This window comes from Bombina bombina, chromosome 3 (assembly GCF_027579735.1).
Source record: "Bombina bombina isolate aBomBom1 chromosome 3, aBomBom1.pri, whole genome shotgun sequence".
Classification (NCBI taxonomy): Eukaryota; Metazoa; Chordata; class Amphibia; order Anura; family Bombinatoridae; genus Bombina; species Bombina bombina.
Window position 1 is genome coordinate 311,751,051 of NC_069501.1, and position 17,621 is coordinate 311,768,671.

At 38.0% G+C, this 17,621-nt stretch overlaps 1 protein-coding gene across 1 annotated transcript in view; it reads left to right on the forward strand.

Moving 5' to 3' along the window:
- Positions 1 to 16,878: 16,878 nt before the first annotated feature.
- The window catches only part of POLA1 (DNA polymerase alpha 1, catalytic subunit), a 1,417,985-nt gene continuing 1,417,242 nt past the window's right edge, over positions 16,879 to 17,621 (forward strand). The window contains exon 1 of the mRNA XM_053705268.1: positions 16,879 to 16,966. Coding sequence (XP_053561243.1) covers positions 16,927 to 16,966 — 40 coding nt within the window. The 5' untranslated portion in view covers positions 16,879 to 16,926. The remainder of the gene's footprint in view (positions 16,967 to 17,621) is intronic.

The window sequence follows — 17,621 nt, forward strand, 5'->3', positions numbered from 1 at the left end:
ATTGTCTGGAAAGGGCGTCAGCCTTGATGTTCTTAGAACCGGGAATATAAGACAGATTGTAATGAAAACGTGAGAAGAACAAAGACCAACGTGCTTGTCTGGAGTTCAGTCGTTTGGCCGTTTGAAGATAAAGAAGGTTTTTATGATCTGTGAGTATAGTAAATGGCAAAGAAGTGCCTTCCAACCAATGCCTCCATTCATCCAGGGCCATTTTAATAGCAAGTAACTCCTTATTGCCTACATCATAATTTAATTCAGAAGGAGAAAATTTCTTGGAGAAGAATCCCACAGGGTGGATCTTTCCTGTGTCAGGTATACGTTGGGAAAGAACAGCCCCAGCGCAACTGAAGAAGCATCCACTTCAAGAATAAATTGAAAATCCGGATTTGGGTGACGCAGGATAGGTGCAGAAGAGAAAGCTTTTTTGAGAGAATCAAAAGCTTCAACAGCTTCAGGAGGCCAATCTTTACAGTTTTGTCCTTTCCTGGTGAGAGACGAAAGAGGTGACGTTATAGTAGCAAAACCTTTGATTAATTTCCTGTAATAACTGGCAAACCCCAGGAAACGTTGCAGAGCTTTAAGCGAATCAGGTTTAGGCCACTCCAAAATGGCAGAGAGTTTAGTTGGATCCATTTCAAATCCTGATTCAGAGATTACATATCCCAAAAAGGGAATGGACCTTTGATGAAAAGAACATTTTTCCAGTTTAGCAAATAGATGGTTATCTCTTAAACGTTGAAGTACTTTCCTGACGTGATGTATATGATCTTGGTAGTTTTGAGAAAAAATTAATATATCGTCAAGGTAAATGATGACAAAAATATTCAAGAAATACCGAAAAATCTCATTCACGAAGTGTTGAAAAACAGCAGGGGCATTACACAGCCCAAACGGCATGACCAGATACTCATAATGCCCAAATCGAGTGTTAAAGGCTGTCTTCCACTCATCACCCTTGCGCATACGGATAAGGTTGTATGCTCCACGGAGATCGAGCTTGGTAAAAATGGTGGAACCTTGAAGATATGTGAATAATTCAGGTATTAGGGGTAAAGGATAACTGTTCTTGATGGTAATTTGATTTAACCCTCTGTAATCGATACAAGGTCGCAGTCCGCCATCCTTCTTTCCCACAAAGAAGAACCCAGCCCCTACAGGAGAAGAGGAGGGTCGAATGAATCCTCTGGCCAAATTATCTTTGATATATTCTTCCAAGGCTACATTTTCAGGCCTAGAAAGTGGGTAAGTTTTGCCTCGAGGATAAGGAGCTCCAGGAAGAAGATCAATAGGGCAATCAAATGAACGATGAGGAGGAAGACGTTCTGCTTCTTTTTTAGAAAAGACATCGACAAAATCTTGATACTGCGTAGGTAGAGGACCAGAAGTGTCAGTAGTAAGAGCAATAGTGAGTGGTATTTTAGTAAGTGCTTGAAGACAGTTAGTATGGCAAGATAATCCCCAGGAGGTGAGTTCACCATGGGTCCAAGAAAAGGTAGGATTATGTAACTGAAGCCAAGGAAGACCCAGGATTATGGGAAATTGAGGAGTAGTAATCACATCAAAACATATCCTCTCACAATGAAGTACTCCGACAGAAAAAAGTATGGGTATAGTAGTAAACTGGATGAGTCCGGAACCCAAAGGATCTCCACTAACAGTAGAGACGGAAACTGAAAACTTCTTTCTTAGTAAGGGAATAGTGTGAGTAGACACAAAAGTGGAGTCAATGAACACTCCTCCAGCACCAGAATCAATAAGAGCTTGGGTATGAATCTTGTTATCACCCAATTGAAGGGTTACAGGAACAAAGAGTTTATTATAGAGGGAATTAACTTGTTTTTGGCTTAACTTAGTTCCCTGGACAGAAGTTAAGCCCTGGCTTTTACTGGCCTGGTAGGACAATCCCTTAATAAATGCCCTTTAAGGCCACAGTATAGACACAGGCCAAGAGAACGTCTTCTCAAACGCTCAGTTTCTGTTAATTTTATGGTTCCTACTTCCATAGGTTCAGCCTGATCAGGAGAAGGAGAGGCAGTCATTACCGGGTTAGAAAAAAAAACGAGGAGCCAGACGAAAAGGAGTTCGAGTTGAGGACCTCTGATTTCTTTCTCTTTCTTGTTGGCGTTCACGATATCTAGAATCAAGACTGATGCAAAGATTTATTAAGGCTTCTAGGGATTCTGGAAGTTCCCGATACACCAATTCATCTTTGAGACGTTCTGAAAGTCCTTTGCGAAAAGCTGCTCTAAGAGCTCCCTGATTCCAATTAGTTTCAGATGCAAGAGTGCGGAACTCAATGGCATATTGAGACACTGGTTGACCACCCTGACGTAGGTCTAATAGAGAAGCTTCAGCAGCGGAAGTCCTTCCAGGTTTGTCAAACACGTTAGAAAAAACAGAAAGAAAAGCATCCACATCCTGAAGTATAAGATCATCTTTTTCTAACAGAGGTGATACCCAGGCCAAAGCTCTTCCTTTCATTAAGGAAATAAGGAATGTAATCCGAGATGAGGGAGTAGCAAAAAGAGTAGGACTGTTACGAAAGTGAAGTCGACATTGATTCAGAAAACCCCTACAATCTTCAGGATTCCCATCATATTTATCTGGAAGAGGAATCCTAGGACTCAAATGTCCTTGTGATTGGTTGTTGGGAATAGGAGGAGGAGATGCCTCAATATTAGGATTGGGAGGGATAGGAGCAACCAAGCTCTGTAATAATGTAGTGATTTGATCCAGCTTAGTATCCAAGGATTGCAAGTGGGTAGCATGAGATCCCAGTAACTGTCCCTGGTGAGTCACGGCCATGGATAATTCAGTGGGGTCCATTTATGGCCCGTTTGTAATGTCAGCCGTATTTAGTCAGTTCAGGATTTAACCCAACTGCTAGCGTGGATATTAAAACACACGCTAGCACACTGAGAAATATCCAGGACGTGACCCACTCAGGAAACAAAATAAGCAGGGTATAAGAACTTCCCAAAAGAATAGTAATTCAAAATATCTTCTTGAGGATAGAATTGATTTACAGGAAATAGCGTTCCTTTCTCAGGAAAATAGAAACAAACAAAGATTATGTCCCTTTAAGCAGGTTGACAGTGGACAAATGAATATGTTTCTTTCTTGCAGGTTTGCAACAAACTAAGAATGTCCCTTTAAGCAGGTTGTTAGCAAACAAATAATAATGTCCTTTTAGCAGAATTAAAGCAAACAAATGATAGTGTCCTTATTAGCAGGATTAAAGTAAACAAAGATAAAGTCCCTTTAAGCAGGTGTCCGCAAACAAATGTTAATGTCCTTTAAAGCAGGATTGTCAGCAAACAAATGATAATGTCCTTATTAGCAGGATTAAAGCAAACAAAGATAAAGTCCCTTTAAGCAGGTGTCCGCAAACAAATGTTAATGTCCTTTTAAGCAGGATTGTCAGCAAACAAATGATAATGTCCTTATTAGCAGGATTAAAGCAAACAAAGATAAAGTCCCTTTAAGCAGGTGTCCGCAAACAAATGTTAATGTCCTTTTAAGCAGGATAGTCAGCAAACAAATGATAATGTCCTTATTAGTAGGATTAAAGCAAACAAAGATAATGTCCCTTTAAGCAGGTGTCCGCAAGCAAGATAATAATGTCCTTGTAGGCAGGTTAGCAGGCAAACAAGATTAGTAAGCAAGAGGTATTGGCAAAACAATGTCATGAAGGATAGGGTCAGATTTCACAATATAGTACTCACATAGACAGGGACCGGCAGAAGAGAACAAACGGGCACCGAGAAAATCTCCCGCCGAGATTTTAAAGGCAGAGAGAGGCCGCCACGTCATAGGGGTTGTCCAGAGAATGCGTCACGTTGCCTAGCAACGTGACGTAGGAACCCAGAAGAGATCCGTGAGCCGCGGCGACACGGCGATGAACGGAGAATTCATGACATTACTTATTCAAAAATGAGAATTATGTCACCTATGCCAGGGTTTGCATCAATTTCTGTGCCAAAAACACCTTTAGGCCAGGCTAAAAACAATTGCATGGCATGGAGGGGGATCTACCCTGTATATATGCATAGTGAAATCAGTGGCCCAATGGTTATTAACCCTTTGAAAATACCTGTTACTTATTCAAAAATGAGAATTATGTCACCTATGCCAGGGTTGGCATCAATGTATGTGCCAAAAACACCATTGGGCCAGGCTAAAAACAATTGCATGTCATGGAGGGAGATCCAACCTGTATATATATTTATATTTATAGTGAAATCAGTGGCCCAATGGTTATTAACCCTTTGAAAATATATGTTACTTATTCAAAAATGAGAATTAGTTTCACTTCCGTTTGTGGGAGGGGCTTGGCGAGGCATCTGAAGTTGGCGCTCCGAGTGATCCATCTCCACATAGGCCTTTCCAGTTTATCCACGGCCGTTGAGGCGATACTCACCCTGGCCAAAAGAGTGTGTCTGGCTCGGAGGGAAGTACCCTCCATCCGAGGATCACGTTCCAGGTAACAGGAAGTCGCTGGCTAGAGTCACTGTCGGTGCAAACAGCCGCATCAAGGATCAACACCCTCCCCTGTAGCACTCCCAGAACCCCGGTGACTGGAGAAAGCCGAGGCGGCTGATGCGGCCTTCGACGGACTCTAGTCCCAGGATAGGAGCCCAGTCTGGTAAACATAGCAGCGGGGTCGTCTGTTAAGACCTACGGACATTCATCAAACAGGACACTGGTCTCCCTCCCAGAACCCCAAGGGCAAGACAGTAAAGTATACCACTGCTTTTTTACTCTTATATGTTTGTTGCCCTGCCATGGGATAGGAGGTGGGAAGAGGACCTCGTTAACATTCTCTCCATGTCCTGGGGGGGTCTATGGCCATCTGAGGCTACCCGAGGCTGATCTCTATCAGTAGGTAGTGAAGAAAAGAGGAATAAAGGGGAATAAGGAGAAAGATAAGTACTGTTATATCTATCAGTTGTTCCGCTCCCCCACCTTTTGCCTATCCCCTACCTTTTTCTGCGGTGGAATACTTTGTGAACGGAGGGAATATGTGAACAATTTGCTCCCTGGTTATTAGGTGGCCTTGCAGTTAAAAAGGGCTGAAGAAAGTAAGATTTATTGCCATATTTCCTCTTTAAGTTGTAAGTGGCCGTCAACTATGCAACCTGAAATCAAAGGAGCTGTTGTGTTTCTTTTTCTCCACTAAGATAAAGTGACTGCCGTAAGATGTATATCTGACTATCAATCTATCTGAACTTCCTCTGGCTATATACTTGATATTTAGTCAAGTCTGTTAAGTGGGAACATTTGGCCTGGAGCAGGGAGAGTCTTTAATGGCCTTGAATATACTGTGATTTTTCTCTGCCGTGACTTTTGTAAATTGCCAACAAGAGCCCTGGTTCCTTTCTCTGCTGTTGGCCTTGCTCTCTAAATTTGTTTGTTGGATGTCAATATATATCATATATGTATATTTAGAGAATAATTGTTAGAACTGCCTAATTACTTGGAACAGGCTAAGTTATTATGAGTCACTGTGTAATTGAAGCCCTAGTGATATTCATATCTACACAGCATTTGTGAAAAAATTTCTGGTACAACGTGGCCTTTAGTATAACTTAGTTAAAGAATTATATGTATTAATATTTTACTTTGATATCTATCTGTGAAATAGTTGAACTATCTGGTTAATACTGCTGAGTACTACAGTGAAATATATCTACACAGTATTTGTGAAAAATCTTTTGGTACAACCTGGCCTTTAGCACAAGTAAGTTAAAGGACTATATGTATAAATGTTTTACTCTGATATCTATCTATCTGAGTACTGCAGTTAAATATATCTACACAGCACCAGTGAAATTTTTTTTTTGTACAACCTGGCCTTTAGTATAAGTCAGTTAAAGAATTATATGCATGAATGTTCTATTTTGATATCCATCTGTGAAATATCTTGAATTATCTGGTTAAAGCTGTTGAATACTACAGTGAAATATATCTACACAGTATTTGTGAAAAATCTTTTGGTACAACCTGGCCTTCAGCATAAGTTAGCAAAAGAATCATATGTATAAATGTATTACTCTGATATCTATCTGGGAAATATTTGATATATCTGGTTAAAGATACTGAGCACCATAGTGTAATATCTAGATATTAAGGGTCATTATTACAAACTCTATTGAATATCTGTCTCTATGCTTTAACAGTCGAATTTAGTAAGCAACTGGAGTGTGGACTAGGTGACCATAGCGTAGATATTTTCCTGACGTATTGAATACAAAATCTGCAATTAGGAAATACTTTAATAGTAGTCAGTTTTACATACTATAGTAGTGCGATATTGAGAATATCAATTAAGATCCTGATAAACTGACTCAACTATAACTGAGTGTCTTTAGGAAACACTGATCCCCCACATCATGTGTTAAAATATAGGAGTGACCAATTCCTCACTTTACGTCGCACACACAGGAGTAGATCCTTTATCTCTCCTTATTTCTTTACACTGCTTCTTACACACACACCAATATATCTTAGTTTGTTTACTTTTTCACTGCTCCTGCCCAACTGGGCAGTCTAATACGTTCTTTAGTACGAATTCACTATCTACACTACATCACTATCTGTCTTCACGACTCACTTTCTTTTTTTTCTCCCTCATCTCCTTTTATGGATACATTTTTAGGGATCAGTAGGAGTGACACTGGTACAATGCCACCCAAGAGGAAGGATAGAAAGCCTAGGTCAAGCATAGGTAGTCTAGAGACAGGGGCAACAGATTTTTCACCTGGTCCCAATACTGTTATTGACACCAATAATTTAGTAACACAAATATCTGATCTATTTATGCAACAATTTGAAGGAGTTAAAACAGAACTGATTACTTTAACAAGTGAACTTAAACAAGTATCCAGTAGACTTGGAGAAATCGAGAATAGGATATCTGACTTAGATGATTTACAACAGGCACAACAATCTCGCTTAAATGCTCAGGCTAAGAATATTGAAACTATTCAATCTCGACTTGACGACTTAGAGGATAGGTCACGGAGAAACAATTTAAAAATAGTAGGTCTTCCTGAGAGCCCCGAATTTATAGATCTTATGAAATTTGTTCAATATACACTACCAGGACTGCTTGATATGCCCCCAACTAGTACGGAGATTATGGTGGAAAGGGTCCACAGATTGGGCACAAACCAAAACAAAGAAAATCCTACAAAATCTAAAAGACCAGTACTAGTAAAATTATTGAATTTCCAGGACAAGCAGAGAATTCTAGCTTATTATAGAAAGAAAGCTACTGTAGAGATAAACAAAGAACGTATTTTACTATTTTCAGATTTCTCTGCAGAAACAGCGAATAGGAGGAGAACTATGGCCCCTTGGTGCTCGCAGTTAATAAATGCAGGTTACCAAGCTACAATGATCTATCCTGCTAAGATCAAAATCTTTTTAGATAATAATGTAAATACACTGAATACAGTAGAGGTTAGACAAAGTTTGGAAAATAAAAAAATACAGTAGAAGAATGTATATACAATTTTTCTATTTATCTGACTCGCCCCTTGATTCTACTGTTTTGTACCAGCACATCAGTTTGTATGTGTCTTTTTGTTCTTTTTTTCTTTCCTCCCTTTTTTTTTTTTCCTTCTTTCTTTCCTCTCCATATGTGCTCTCCCCCCTCCACCTGTGGCGGTCGCCCCTCACCAACCAACCATCGGCAGTATCTGAGAATTAGCTCTAGCCCCAATATAGATGAAAAAATCAATTAGCCTATTTTCTTGGAACGTGGGGGGGTTTTCCTCCCCTGTTAAGAGGAAAAAAATTATTCACCACTTGAAAAGTTATAAACCAGACATTGTCTTCCTGCAGGAAACTCATTTAAGCCTGCAGGAGGCAGAGAAATTAAAAATAGGATGGATTGGGGAGGTGATTGCGGCACCAGTAGTAAAAAAAAAAGAGAGGAGTTGCTTGTATCTTTAATAAAAAATTAGATTTTAAGTTAATATCTCAGTACAAAGATGTGGATGGAAGATATTTAATTTTGGAAATGGAGATTAACGAGTGTCGATATACGCTATGCAATCTTTACGCTCCAAATGAATGTCAGCCATATTTTTGGGATGGGCTCTATGCAAAATTAATCAATTCAATAGATTCCCAATTGATCATAGGGGGGGGGGATTTTAACAGTGTCTTTGTTCCTCAGCTGGATAGACTGAGAACTGGTGGTTCTTATAGGTCAAGAAGGGAAGCAAAAATATTGACCTCTTTTTCAAAGGGCCTTAAACTAAGGGATATATGGAGAACTCAACACCCGGATGAGAAATTATTTACATGTGAATCTAAAACATTTCGTACATTCTCAAGAATAGATATGTTTCTAGTGTCTGAAAGTCTTCTGCATTTAGAAATAAAAAGAGATATCATGAATATAATCTTATCAGATCATGCCATTATATCTTTGTCTATCCAGCTGAGGAGCAAAAGGGATAGTCTATGTGCTAAATTTTTCTACCCCAATTTTTTATATTCTAATATTCCCTTTAGAAACTGGCTGATTCAAAAGTGGAGGGACTATGTCTATCAGAATAAGGAATATATCCCTAAAACAGAAATATTCTGGGAGGCCACAAAGGCCTGTTTAAGAGGGGAAATCAAGGCTTATATGGTCAAAAGGAAAAGAAAGACAAGAGCAAGGGAACTTCAATTAACCAACTATCTTAAAAATAAATTTATTAAATATATTGATAACCCTAACAGGGATAACTGGAACAGCTACCAAAGGGCTAAGACCGAGAGAGAGATTTTTTTTAACCCAAAATCAGATACAGGAAGATATTAAAAACAAAGCCATATATGGCACTTTTTCCCCTAAAACTGCAAAAATGCTGTCAAACATTTGCAAAAGCAAGAGGAAAAATAATTATATAGGAAAAATTATATCAGAGGGTAAAAAATATAATACTCCAAATGATATTATTAGGCAATTTCAGTTATTTTATCAGAAAATCTATTCCTCTATTGAAGTTGATCAAGAGGCGAAAAACAATTTTTGGAAAAATATCAAATTACCAAAAATATCCTTAGACCACTTAAATATACTGAACAAAGAGATCACAATAGAGGAGACGCTAAAGGCTATTAAAGAAGCGGTTTTAGGGAAGGCACCAGGACCTGATCAACTGCCTATTGAATCGGAGGAGATAGCTCCCATTTTGACAGAATTGTTTAATAATTATTTCTTGCTCCATTCTAGGCCCCCTCAATTCTTCACCGCTTCAAATATTACTCTTATTTTAAAGAAGGAGAAAGACCCCAACTCAATGGATTCATACAGACCAATCTCGCTTCTTAATAGCGATTATAAGCTATAAGCCAATATATTAGCCACTCGTCTCAAAAAGATTATAGGAGTTGTTATACATCCGGATCAAACTGAATTTATTCCAGGCAGATCAGCGCAGAAAAACATTAGGAAGGCTATGACTATAATTGAATATATTGGCATCCCGTAGGACAGGGTCAGGGCCAATGCAAGACTTTGCCCTATTAACGGTCGATGCAGAAAAAGCCTTTGACTCTGTCCTATGGGATCACTTATTAACGACCTTAAGTAGGTTTGGCTTTTCAGGTCATTTTTACAATTATATCTCTCTCTTATATCAGAACCCAATCTCGTACCTCAGCATAAATAACATTCTTTCTCCTCCAATAACTTTGCATAAAGGAACAAGACAGGGCTGTCCTCTTTCACCGTTACTATTTGACATAGCCATTGAACCTTTAGCGGTGAAGAGTCGAGAGGTCTTGGAGGGTATAAGAATAAAACAATACAAAGTTACGCTCTCATTATATGCTGATGATATCTTATTCTATATAAGAAATTCAACTAAAAATATTCCAATTTTAATTGACATTCTAGCGGAATTCAGCAAATTTGCTGGTTATAGAATAAACCTTGCTAAGTCAGAGATTCTCTGGGTAATAAAGAATAAGAACAGTTATATAGAGAATCCCTTCAAATTAACTGAAAAATCCATTAAATATTTGGGAATAAATCTTTCTGGAAATCCAGATGAATGGTATGACATTAATTTCACTTCTATATGGGGAAAATGCCTATCTGAAATGCAGAAATGGAGTAAACTCCCTCTGTCACTCTCAGCAAAAATAGCATTAATCAAAATGCGAATACTCCCAAAAATACTGTTCTTTATACAGAACATAAAAGTACAAAGAGGAGACACAGCAGCACTGATGCAAGGAAATCCAGGGCCAAAAAAAGTAAAACAAAATTTACCTTTATTAGAACGGTTTACATAAGTACACAAAAGAGCTTCCCTGACTAGTTTCGTGCTCACCAGAGCACTTAATCATAGGGTAAGTTGCTAGGTGTGAACCCTCCCTCTTTAAAGGGAAAGAAACACCTGTTAGTGATTAGTTAAATTTACATGCATATTAAAATTCAATATATGTATGGGAACCTATGAGTGCACATACACATTGAAAAATCAATCAATCACAAAACAAACAAAATCTGTTACAAATCACATGCACAATGTATAAGGAAAAAACAATATTACAAATGATATATTACAAGAAAGATCCGTGTATGCATGTGTCAATGCACCAATACAGATATACTGCAAAAAACAATGTCAGAGACCAAAAACAATGTTTATAATTGCAGGTGACAAATTACAATAAATATCCATGTGTGCAAGTATCCATACATAAATACAAATACCAATATGCTGCAAAAACAAATTCTAAGATTATTTAAGGGTATTAAAAAGCCCCCCAAAAAAATGGGTTTATGCAGATCATGGATATTAAATTGCTACAAAAAGCCTTAAATGTCTAACCATGTGAAACAAGATCTGCGAACATGCACATCTAAAGTGTAGTCCAAAAAGAAAACACTCCATAAAAAAAACACAAAAAAATATATGTAAATATATATATGAGATAAGGACATATCCATAATGTAAAAAACATTTGAAGCGATACATTTCTCAATGTTATTAAATGGAGCATTGCAAGGACCACTTTACTTATTGTTTCAAAAGGGAAGACAAATAAAGAACATAAGAAAGACATAGAAAAAATCATCAGAGAACTTAGTAAAACATTAATGGACATGATATATCATAAGTCAATATAACCAATGTTAGGCTGACCAGTAATCCGTAATGTTTGTACCATGCAATACAGTGGATAACGTGTAAGGAAAATACTACTCAACAAAGTAGCTCATATCCCACTCCTTATTCAAACCCAGAGGTGTGATAGTTCTGAGCTTATAAATCCAGTATAGTTCTTGTTTCTGTAATAGTTTACATCTATCACCACCCCTGGGTGGGAACATGATGCGGTCAATTACCTGCACTTTCATATTAAAAATGTTAGTCATGTGTACAAGATTGAAATGTCTGGCAACCGCTGATTCTTTGACATACTCCCTGGTGTCCCTCACATGTTCCCTAATTCGAGATCTTAATTCTCTGGTCGTTTGGCCAGTGTATTGCAGAAAACATTGCTTACACTCAAGTAAGTACACAACATACGTACTTCTGCAATTTGCATAAAATTTATGAGAAAATTCCTCACCAGTTTGGGTGCTTTTAAAGCCATTACCTATACCAATGAAGCTACAGGTGACACAAGGGCCATGGCCACATCTATAAGTCCCCTTCCTTCTAATCCAGTCACTTTTGTCCTTACCCCCTGAATATATTAAACTGGGAGATAGTTTAGAAGACAAAGTTGGAGGCTTTTTAGATACAAATTTACATTTCCCAATAAGGGGTCTCAACACCTCATCCTCATTAAGTAGATGGAGATTTTTCTTCAGAATGGAGCAAATTTCATTATATTGGCTCGAATACTCTGTTGAAAAAACTACTGTCTCTTGTGTTATAGTACTGTGTCTCACAGATCCCTGAACCAGCTCTCCCTGTGATTTTTCTCTTACCTCCACATAATTCTGATGAAGGAAAGAATCATTGTAGCCTCTTAACTTGAGTCGCTCAATTAATGCCATGGCTTGTTCATCGAACAAAGCATCTGAATTAGTATTTCTGCGTAACCGCAATAATTGGCCCCTTGGAATTGAGCGCACCAAATGAGGAGGATGACAAGATTTAGCATGAAGTATAGTATTTCCTGCTGTTTTTTTATGATATGTGTCACTGATGATCATTCCATGTACCTCATCTCCTTTTAAGGTCAAATCAAGGAAATTAGCCACTTCTCCAAAAGTGTCACCAACAAAGTTAAGATTGGACTCATTTTGGCTTAAATAGGCTAAAAAGCCATTATAGTCAAAAGGTTCCTTGATGACAAATATCAGATAATCTATGAAGCGCATAAAAAAGATGATCTGATCCCTGAACGGGTTGTCATGGCTATATAGGTACTTGTCCTCCCAGAGTCCCACGTACAGGTTTGCGAACGAGGGGGCGAATTTCTCCCCCATGGCCGTCCCACAAACCTGCACGTAGAACTCTTTATTAAACATAAAATAATTATGTTTAAGCAAGAAGTCAATTATGTCACAAAGGACCATTTTGGTTTCTTCAGAAAATCTGGTGTGTCCATCAAAGAAATACTTCATAGCTTGTATGCCCATGTCATGCGGGATACTTGAATAAAGGGCAGTGGCGTCCACCACTACCCATTTGTATCCTTTCTCCCATTTCAGCATTTTTAATAGCTGTTAGAGGTGTGTGGAATCTCTCAGGTAGCTTTTTAGACTCCTCACCAGGGGCTGTAAAATTGAATCAATCCATTCTGAGATTGGTTCAAATAGAGACCCAATCCCCGAGACAATAGGACGTCCCGGGGGTTGGGTCAAACTTTTATGTGTCTTAGGTAAATAGTGGAAATAGTGTCTCCTCTTTGTACTTTTATGCTTTTTCGGCTACACCGGCCGCTATCTAACAGCATGCACCCCCTGTGACCTGTGTATTACTTGTATCACACCGCCTCTGCCTCAGCTCACGGACCCAGCCGGAACTACCGCATTTGCAGCGGCTTGTCTCTTTGTGCTCATTTATACAGAACATCCCTTCATTTCTTCGTAAGGCGGATATCAAAAAATTTAACTCCGGCTGCTCTTCTTTCCTTTGGGCCCTAAAGAAACCCCGTATTTCAATATCAAGGTTAATGCACCCAAAAGACTTGGGCGGATTTGCCCTTCCAAATCTTGTAAACTATAACCTGGCATGTCTTGCCCGAATTGCTTTGGACTGGCTCACTTGTGCGAACTTTGTCGCAAGCTCTGATATAGAAGAGAGTATTATGTCACCCTATCTCCTTAAAGCACTGTTACACGTTTCTCACCCCAAAAAGGTACAGGAATTTTCATTAAAATATACAATATATAATGTTATTTTAGCATGGCATAAAATCTGTAAATTATTAGAAGTAGAAAATACACTCTCTCATTATTTACCTATTAGGGGAAATCCTGAATTTAAGAGTGGTTGTATATCATCAGTCTTCAGAAAATGGTCAACTAATAATCTGTTTCTTCTGAGCCAAATAGTAGATCCGGTTTCTAATCATATAAAAACATTTGAATCTCTAACAAGAGATTTCAATCAAGACAGAAGATCCTTTTTTGCCTATTTACAAATCAGACACTTTTATTATAGTCAGAAATCCCCGGAAGAGGATCCCTGGACTTTGGGCCCATTAGATACTATCATTGGCAGATTCTCTCTGGGTAACCATTCCATATCACATATCTATAGATTGTTAATACTTAAGGAGGCAAAGATGAAGGTAAATAATCTCTTCCATACTTGGAAATTAGATTTTCCTGAAACGGACTATGATTACTTCCAAGAGAGCTTTAATAGGGTAAGAAAGTTTTCAAGCAGTATGGCAATTAGGGAATCCCATTCAAAACTCCTTAATATGGCCTATCTGACTCCCAGCAGAATGGCTAAATGGAAGGGGGATATGGCATGTTATAGATGCAGTTTTTCGTCTGCAGATTTATTTCATGTATTTTATGCCTGTCCAAAAATGATTAAATTGTGGAAACAAGTGGAATATTGGTTGAACAGATTTCTGCCAGCCAAGCTATCACTGAAGCCTTCAGTCATCTTCTTTCTGGTTTCGGATAAAGTTCAAAATAAGCCCCTGATTATTACTTTAATTTTACTAGTTAGACAGATGGTCTTAAAAGTCTGGATGGAGAAAAACGTCCCCAGTATAGCGTCAGTGATAAATAACGTACAATATCAAATGGTGTTAGAACAATATGATCCTTTAATATTCGAGGAAAATAAACTAAGAAAATATTTTGCAAAATGGGACAAGGTAATTCTGAGTCAGCCTAGAGAGGTCCAGTTACAGCTATTAAAAAACTTTCGAAACTCAGCTGTATTTTTACAATTAATACTATCAGATAGATATCCCGATTTCTGGAGACAGCAATTTTTCTGAGGTAGTGGGGGGCAGGGCTCGAATGGAGGGGAGAGAGCCAGGACAGATGTTTGTTTCTTTTCTCTTTTCTTTCTTTTTTTTCTTCTTCTCTTTTTTTTTTATGTCCATTTTTTATTTTATATGTTAGTCTTTATGTAAGATAATAAAGAAAATAGAGGTATTGATACTTCCTAAGAACCAAAGATTATGCTTGTTTGCAATGATGTTATATTGTTATGTTTCTAAAATACAATGCATAACCTGTTTTTGATTTTGAATTCCTCAATAAAGAAAAATTATGATTGGAAAAAAAAGAAAGAGAATTAGAGCACCTATGCCAGTGTTGGCATCAATTTCTGTGCCCAAAACACCTTAGGGCCAGGCTAAAAACAATTGCATGGCATGGAGGGGGATCTACCCTGTATATATTCATAGTGAAATCAGTGGCCCAATAGTTATTAACCCTTTGAAAATGTCTGTTACTTATTCAAAAATGAGAATGATGTCACCTATGCCAGGGTTGGCATCAATTTCTGTGCCAAAAACACCATTGGGCCAGGCTAAAAACAATTGCATGGCATGGAGGGGGATCTACCCTGTATATATTCAGTGAAATCAGTGGCCCAATTGTTATTAACCCTTTGAAAAGATATGTTACTTATTAAAAAATTAGAATTAGCGCACCTATGCCAGGGTTGGCATCAATTTCTGTGCCAAAACACCATTGGGCCAGGCTAAAAACAATTGCATGGCATGGAGGGGGGTCTACCCTACATATATTCATAGTGAAATCAGTGCCCAAATGGTTATTAACCCTTTGAAAATATCTGTTACTTATTCAAAAATGAGAATTATGTCACCTATTACAGGGTTGGCATCAATTTCTGTGCCAAAAACACCATTGGGCCAGGCTAAAAACAATTGCATGGCATGGAGGGGGATCTACCCTGTATATATTCATAGTGAAATCAGTGGCCCAATGGTTATTAACCCTTTGAAAATATATGTTACTTATTAAAAAATGAGAATTAGATCACCTATACCAGTGTTGGCATCAATTTCTGTGCCCAAAACACCATTGGGCCAGGCTAAAAACAATTGCATGTCATGGAGGGAGATCCAACCTGTATATATTTATAGTGAAATCATTGGCCCAATAGTTATTAAACCTCTGAAAATATCTGTTACTAATTAAAAAATGAGAATTATGTCACCTATGCCAGGGTTGGCATCAATTTCTGTGCCAAAAACACCATTGGGCCAGGCTAAAAACAATTGCATGGCATGGAGGGGGATCTACCCTGTATATATTCATAGTGAAATCAGTGGCCCAAGGGTTATTAACCCTTTGAAAATATCTGTTACTTATTAAAAAATGAGAATTAGATCACCTATGCCAGTGTTGGCATCAATTTCTGTGCCCAAAACACAATTGGGCCAGGCTAAAAACAATTGCATGCCATGCAGGGAGATCCAACCTGTATATATTTATAGTGAAATCATTGGCCCAATGGTTATTAACCCTTTGAAAATACCTGTTACTTATTCAAAAATGAGAATTAGAGCACCTATGCCAGGGTTGGCATCAATTTCTGTGCCAAAAACACCATTGGGCCAGGCTAAAAGCAATTGCATGTGATGGAGGGGGATCTACCCTGTATATATTCATAGTGAAATCAGTGGCCCAATGGTTATTAACCCTTTGAAAATATCTGTTACTTATTCAAAATAGTAATATTTGTATTGGTGCCAACGTATGCCCTTTTTCAAGTTTGTATATTCAATTGTATAAAGGGATTCCACCTCTGTGTAACTACATGATATGAATCATATTATTATTTAAATAAAACCTATATTTTTATTTTAAAGTCAATTTAAAGCAGTCTGACAAAAAAAAAATGAATAAGAAACCAACTTCCATGAATAAGAAACAGAATTTCACGAATAAGAAACAGCTTGAATAAGAAACCAACTTCCTTGTCGTGGGTAACAGTATATCGTTTTTGTTTCTAGTTATACAAAATGTTTTGACCTTACTTTATTACTCCTCTGACTTGCCGAACCAGTGCAATACAGCTGACAGCCGTCAACCAAATATTTTTTAAACTGAAATATTTCAAATGGTCGAGAAAATAAGTTCGAAAGGAATGTTGTTGTTTTTTTTTTACCAGGATTACGTAATCATTCATACGAAAAAAATAAAATCAAACTTGTAAAAATATTTACATCATTGTAAAAATAGCTATGAATGCATTACAAAAAAATAAAAATAAAATAGAAGAGTCTTTTCCTTCTGAACAGCATCTAGACACCGTCCTGAGTTACTACACAGCAAACTGGAAGATGCCCACAAACTGCGGCCTTCACACGTTTCTTCCTGCGTCCTGACGTCAGGTTATGGGAAGCTGTGGAGCGATTGGTTTGCTATGTTGCGCCAGATCGATTGCTCTGTGTTCTTGGGTTGTTACTTTCTGAGAGTTTTGGCGCCAGCGGTTGCTTGTGTTACTGAGCATGGCTCCTATATCCAGCGGCAGTAGCAGCGAGCAGCCAGGTAACTGAAGGGGATGTCATATCAGGGGAATGGGTGATAAAAACAAGCAGCGTGTAGGAAGTTAGTAGCAGTAGTAGATACAATGAATAGCTGACAGCAGTGAGCAAAGGGTGCCCATATATCCTATTGACATGACAAGTATAGGCTATGCGGTGTAGTAAGTTTTGATTTAGTTAGAGCATAGTTACGTTTCGCGTGAAGAAACATTTGTTTAATCAGTTTGTTGCCAGAGAGGGGTGTTAGAACTTTTTGGCAGCAAATGGATTATATAACTGTTTAGGGCTTGTTGCTATGACACAAAATGATCATTTGTGATATCTCTGTAGAGTCTTATTTTTACCTTAAACATATTTGCCCTTTATGCAGTTTCCTTGAACATAATGCCAGGCCAGCGTTTGCCTACGGAGAAAATAAAAAACAATATACTGTATTGATACTTCTGTGATGTTTTAAGGCATTGGACAGACCGCAGTGATACATTTTATTGGATACGCTTGTGTCAGCAACGTGTCCATGGGTGATGCTGTCAGATCATTTGTGATTATGTTTAGCGTTTCTTTGTAAATCTTCATATTATCTAGTGCTAAACAAAAAGGTCCAATAATACTTTAGGTTTGTAATTAAATGTGGTACATAATGAAACTATATATATCTA